The sequence below is a fragment of the Phaethon lepturus genome, unplaced genomic scaffold (genome assembly GCF_000687285.1).
Source record: "Phaethon lepturus isolate BGI_N335 unplaced genomic scaffold, ASM68728v1 scaffold9284, whole genome shotgun sequence".
Taxonomy (NCBI): domain Eukaryota; kingdom Metazoa; phylum Chordata; class Aves; order Phaethontiformes; family Phaethontidae; genus Phaethon; species Phaethon lepturus.
The window spans coordinates 84,078-90,851 of record NW_010534922.1 but is presented as its reverse complement, the minus strand read 5'-3'; the positions used below and the strand labels follow the sequence as shown (position 1 = coordinate 90,851).

At 41.0% G+C, this 6,774-nt stretch overlaps 1 protein-coding gene across 1 annotated transcript in view; it reads left to right on the top strand.

Annotated features, from left to right (window-relative positions):
- Positions 1-6,774, top strand: part of IQCA1 (IQ motif containing with AAA domain 1) — a 100,465-nt gene that overhangs the window by 16,830 nt on the left and 76,861 nt on the right. Inside the window, exon 6 of the mRNA XM_010285645.1 lies at positions 2,142-2,329. Within this exon, the coding sequence (XP_010283947.1) occupies positions 2,142-2,329 (188 nt within the window). The remainder of the gene's footprint in view (positions 1-2,141; positions 2,330-6,774) is intronic.

Below are 6,774 nucleotides of genomic sequence, written 5' to 3'. Positions count from 1 at the left end.
GAAGCGCTGGAAAGCATATTTCTAAAATGAAACAGCCCTTCCCCAGCTTCCCCTGGTGAGCAACTGGTTAGAAAACCCAGTAGGTCGTCCTCGGTGCATAATGCAGTGTCTGCTCGGACTGCTGCAGCAGTGTGCAAAGACATGGAAGGGTCACGTTGGCTCTAGCCGGCTCATCTCTTCGGTAGCAGCCCGGCTGCCAGTACCTCTAGACAGTAGTACTCTGATGGGAACTTCTCAGAAGAGCAGTCCCTGGAGCATTACTGTAGTGAAGCAAAAGTTGAGTGGGAAACTGCCCGAGGGAAGTGGATCTTGTTTCTAGATTTCAATCTGGCAAGCAAGCCTCATGGGTCCTCCTCTGGTTTCCAAATGAGCCCTGAGAAAGCATCATCACATCTGGCTATTTTGAGGTTCATTTAATATCGGTGAGGCAGACAATGGTGAAATGCAGGTGGAATACAAATAGTGTTAATATTCACTGTGCCATACCTAAAAATAGGTGCTGGTGAAGGCAAAGATCGGAAACACTTGACTTCTATGGAAACTGAAACATGAGTGAAGGTAACATCTCAGGGTGAAAGGCAACATTTTGGGTCCTACATTCAGGAAGGGAGCATGTGCCTTCCAAAACCGTGCTGCTCTTGTTTCCTCCTGAATATTTTCTCACTGGCGGCCTTGACCAATTCCTTTTGCATAGTGCGAGACACACGTTGCAGATGCAGGGAAGGCAGTAAATTGCTTTCCTGAACGGGGCCTCTGCGCTTACTTTGGCTAGTACGCAATCCCACTGTGTACTTTCCGAAACCAAAATTTGCTTGGCACTTGTTAGTGATTTTTGGAACCTGCTCGAAGCACAGAAAAAACACCAAACAACACATCTTAAATATAAGCTGGCCAAACCTTTGATAGAAGCCTTTTTGTCTTTGCAGGAGGCCTCTGGAGCACACTAGAAAATACATCACACTGGAGCAAGGAGAATGTATTACTCAATTAGTCTGAGATGTGCTGGTTTAAGGACAATTTCTATACATTCTGAAGGTGGAAGGCCAGAACAGAATAGTATAGGTTTTTTCATGCAAAGAAATAGTCCTAGGCTTTTGTTCACATATGCTGCCACCTATATGTCAGATAGTCCCTAACTTCAAGGAGTAAAACACACCATATTACAAATCAGATTATCATATTTTCCCCACTTTTCCATTCTTAACTTTGACATACACTATCAAACAATATGATCAGTACTTCCCCAGTACGTGGAAAATATTTTGTTCTAGAACTGCAGAAAAACCAAAGCTGATTTACAAGTTAATTTTTAAAATATACTTTTCTCTGCACTTACAAGGTAGTAATAGCTCGTAAAACACTGGGAACATCTTAACTCTATCAACCATTGCAATCTAAAAAATGCAAAGTTTCAGACCACCCGCACAGATGGTATTTTTCATGCTTCTGTATTTGCATACCAGAAAGACTTTCATTTTTCTCTCTCAAAGTACACATGTAAAATCAATCACAAAGCAGAAATCATGGTAAGACCTTTAAACTGGCTTAGAAGTCCTTCTTGCCAAGATTATCAAATCATGGGAAACTTGGGGAGCTATGATTTTCATTACAGTGTTTGGGGGTTTGTTTATGGTTTTTTTGTTGTTGTTGTTGTTCCTCAAGGGAAGTTGATTTCCTAAAGGAATATGACCAGCTGCAACAAAATACCAGGAAACCACTGACCAAGCAGTGCATATAAAAATTTAAGTGAACAAATTAAAAACAATACTGGCTAATTAAAAAGTACCAATGGGAAGTCCAAGCATTTGAAAATTCAATTAAAAAATCTCTGGCACCCTTCTGACATGGATAAAGTTGGCATTTGCAGAACAGCAGCTTTCTCACCTGTCTCATTGAGATCCCAGGATCCCATGCTGGAAGGGTTGTTTTTGTACATTGCAGTGCTGTTAATTAATGCTGAAACACTAACAATAGACCATTGTGTGCATCCAGGCACTTTTTATGAGCACGGGGTTTTTTTTCCCCAGCTTCCCGCAAATAAAGTATGGCTTAAGCTCAGATTCACTGTCAACCTGGCATTCCAGTTTATATTAAGTTTCTTTTAATTCATACCTTTTGTTTTCTCCTCTTGTCGTTTTCAGAGCCTACCTCCTCACTTAAAGGCAACTAGTATTTCACAGATGCGTGCTAGGCAAATAAATGCCCCGCAAGGTGAGGTCCAGGAGAGACACGAGGAGGTATTCATCAAAGACAAGCTGAGAGAAACGGAGGGGCTCGACATCAGGGAAACTCTCCAGGATCAGATTGGCCAGTGTTTCATCGAGTGCCGGTGAGCAGAGATCAACACTTGCCCCTTAACAAGTCCATTGCCCCAGGGAGCCTGATTTTGCACTTACAAATTACAAAATCCATCTTAGGGTAGTGATCCCAGTCCCAGCTGCAGAACTAGTTCTGCAGTTCCCAAACGGCAGGACTCCTGACTGGGGAAACCAAAATAGTGCGCATGACTCCTCGCACAGTCCAGCAGGGATCAGAGGTGCACCTTGAAAGACTGACAGCAGATCAGGTCCGCAGACATCAAAGCGGGGACACATTCAGACCGCATGTTAGCTTGGGCTCAGGCTTTGTAATTAGGAGAAGCATACTTAAAGTTTAGGAACACTGACTTTTTTCCCCTGTCTAAATACGTAAGGTTTAAGAGGGAGAACGCAGTCTTCCGTGAGATAGAAGTATAATTATTTGCTATAGCAAATCACATCACGTCACTGGTACTGCAATCCAGGTGCCTGCTGCTGGTATTATCCAGCAGCCGATATGAGTCTGAAGTACATTTGTACTTGAGGCCTGACCTTCAAGACACTCCTCCAAACGTAACTTTACTTAAGTACTGCTGCTGATCTCAGTGAAACTTCACGTCTCAGTAGAGTTAAGCACATACTTACGCATTTTCAAACCGAGCGCTGACACCTATAGTTCTCTCAGGAAGTTTACATTAGCTGAAGAAGTTCTGAGACTGACAATTTTAATATGGCAATACTGTAAGCCTTGTACTAAGGAATACAGGATGGTTTTATGATTTAGGTAATTTTTTCCAGGTTTTACCCCACCCGGTGGGTTAGTAGGTAAAAGTAAATTGGGAAGCGGCCCCCGCAAGGATTTAGCGGAAGGGTTTCGGCTGCCCTGCCTAAAACTGCTCTGCAAAAACACTTCCAGTATTTCTGTGTCTTGAGCTGCTTAATGATGTTACAGGGCTCATATTAGTCTTGTAGACTAATGTCATGTCCATTAATCACATTCAGCTTTCCCCGCCCCCCCCCAGTGTACCAGACCTACCTTCAGCATGCAGTTTCCAGTTGGAAACACAAATGCATTCTGATGAAATCCTGCTTTATTTATTAAAAAATAAATTTATTCCTTGATTACTTTAATCGGGTTTTGGTAGATATACAGCAGTGCAGTGTTTGCCTTTTTTTTAACAATCACAAATAGTACTCTCGCAGGCCTGTCATAATCTATTTATCTTCTTTCTTTTACTTTTGCCTCTTAAAAGACACTCGAGACTTTAGTATATTTTTTACCCCACCTAGCACTCCTTTAGAAAAGGCTGGTAGTTTTACAAACCTCAGTTATTACAAAGCACTTCCCTGTTCCCTAAATCAACCCTGTTCCTAGGGCCCAGTCTGCACACTTCTTGAGCTGCCATTTCCTGCCGCTCCCCACAACTCCCAGCATGTTCTGAGGTACAGAAAGATCTTATTTCCTTTACTTAATATTACTCATCTAATAGTAGTTCTCCAACATGGGTCAGTCGTGTCCAATTAACTTGTCTCTAGAGCTCGAGAACTAGCCGAAATACTCTGTGAACCAGTAACAGGTTTCTTTAGGAGATTAACAGAGAACAGTCAATCTCCTAGAGAATAAGGCTGAGCCATAAACCTCTTTAAAGACAGTTATGAGATATTATTAAAAGTAAAATCCATTCCATTGAGACACTTAACAGCAGAGCCAACCAAGAGCCTAACCACTTCAAAGGATCATTTGGAGGAAGCCAAAGCTATTGTTCAATCAAGGGAGGTGGAGAGGAATGGCTCTATGAGCAGTTCCATCAAAATCCTTGCTACCTAATGTATAAGCGACCTCAGTTTCACAGGTCTATGAAATACTCTGAAGATGTAAGGTGGAGTGTAAGTGCTGAGCTTTCTTATTCAGTAGCCCTTACAAGTGAAATGGGACCCCGTTGTTACATTTATATCCCAGATATGCCCAGGGGCCCAACTTTCGGTGAGACTGCAAGCCTACAGGCAGGCATAGTCAGTATCCCAGCATATAAATATGTGATTAAACAAGTTATAAAGAGTTCTTTAACTAACCTTTAAGTTGTCTGGTCTGATCAAGTTAGATTCAGTAGTCTTGAATCTTGTCTAGACTTGAAAATTAACAAAGATTAAAGCAGAGAAATGTAAGCATCACATTAACGGATCTTGGATAGCTTTATGGCTATGCTGCTTCTGAGCAAGTGATTCCATTAAGTAAGACTAAGATATACCCACACACAGAGTTAATCTATGACACCACTGCTTACAAACAAGCCTTTAGGAAGTCATGTTGTTCTGCTGAAGCTGAGATAGACTGAGAGAACAGCTCCCCTCCAGCCTTGTAGTAGAATCACAGAGCAAGCTGCTTTTCTACCCACCCATCTGAACCTGATCCAATATTCAAAAAATTAACCAGAGCAGTCTGAAGATAAACTTGATCATTTTGGTAGAGCATAAAGAGATGCTGCATGTGCAGCTATGTGGTGTGCCCCAGTAGGAGGTCACCTCTGATGGCAGAGGGGCAGCGACAGACTCTGCGCAGGCAGAGCCAGTGCGTTCCATCATATTCCTGTTCCTCTCTTAAATTAAATTAACTGTCCAGCATCATCTCTAAAAAAATCAGTAAGGCACACCGCAGCCAAGACTAGACAGATCTCAGAGCTATTCTAGTGATTTAGCAATGTGGTAGATAAAAAGCTGCCCCCACTGAAGGCAGTGGGAGAGGTGCTATCAGCTTCAGCAAAGGCTGGACATCACCCAATATTTTAGTTCATTTGAATCTGGCTGAGTGATGCAGTGATTTAGGGGACTGAGAGGAGTCAGAGACAGCTGCCTGCCATCCTGCTTTTCACAGGAGGCCTCTATTTAAGTGACCAAAATAATCTTCTCTGCAGACATATTCACTTGCATCCAAAATAGGTTAAGCAAAAAAAAAAAAAGAAAAAATCAGTAAATTTCTACACATGGGGAGCATGTGTGTCACACAGAGCCAAGCTTTCCATGTGGTACATGCCAGAGACGCTGCAGAACTAGCAGGAGCTGTGTCCTGCTCCTGCCTTGACTGCTGAACAGTGGGCCAGATCTGAAACATCAAAGTTTATGTTAATTATTACCTGCCAGGATATATTTTGGCTCTCCACTAAGCCAGTCTACAAGATCAACAGCTAAATGTAGCTTATAAATTATTCTTTAACTAGCCTTTTTGACAGAGCTTACTATTTTCCATAGTCTATTAAATAAACAGATAGCTAAAGGGGAACAAAGGTTCTTTTGAATAAATTTTGCTGTAGTACTAAAAAAAAAATCTCCAAACTTCCATATTTTATCCCTCAATTGGAAAAGGATGTGATAGGAAATACAATTAGCAGGTATTATCTTTCAGCACAGATGCTATTAGATTACAAAACCAATGAGTACATATTAAGTTTCTCCACCTGTAAGAACTACTATAAATATTTACCACTTTCATTTGCACAAGGGAACAGCCATAGCTTCAGTCATTTCAAGACTGCTTCTTACGAAGGTAGGTTCTAAAAGAGCAAAATAAAGCAAAACCCAAAGGAACAAATGAAAGTGTTCTCTTCTCCCACTGCAGAGAAGACAAGATATTTTTGATATAACACTGTGCACTTTGCAGCCTTACCATCCATCGTTCTGTTTATCTGTATTGACTTCTGTGGAGCTGTTTTTATTTGGCTTACAAATTATTCACATAAAGCTTTCTAGACCTGGCCTTATCCCTATGCACCATACTAAAAGAGATGATGTTTTTTTGAAAGCTCTTTTAAAAGAGCATCATGCAGTATACGAGCAGACCTCCCTTTTTTTCCAAGATAGCTATACAATTCATAGAGCAGAACTACAAACGTTCCAAAATTAACAGTTGCTATGATTATATACATCTGAGTCTGGATTTTAATCGCTTGTCTCCCACAGATTCCACCCATTACATTAATAGCAGAGTTTCATATTAAAATATAGCAATTTCATAGCTGGGGTTTTAGTTTCAATTTCCTGTAGTATTCCAGACCAGAAACATTTTTCTTTAATTTCTCATTTAAGGTTTTGCACTGCGTAGAGAAAAACTGTCATCATAGTCTTCTCCACGCTTTACCCTCTCTACATACCAACAGTTCCCAGATTACTGATCTTCCCTGGAGTCATCCCTAAAGTAAATTAAAAAAAAAAAAAAAAAAAGGAGGGGAGTGGGGAGAAGAGAAAGATCTCCTTATTATACAGAGAAGTATAGTAGTATCTTTGTCTAAGAAGTCTTCTCTGACAGAAATCAATACGAAGGATAGGAAATCAAGATGAGGTTTTTATTACCAGAGATAGCCTCAAGAATCACAGGGGAGAGCTTCATACACAGGCTTTGCTGTAATGTATCTTATGCCCTCTAGCTGTAACAAATTATGCTGTGAATTTCTTGGAGGATTTATATGCTGCTGCTCAGTGCTCT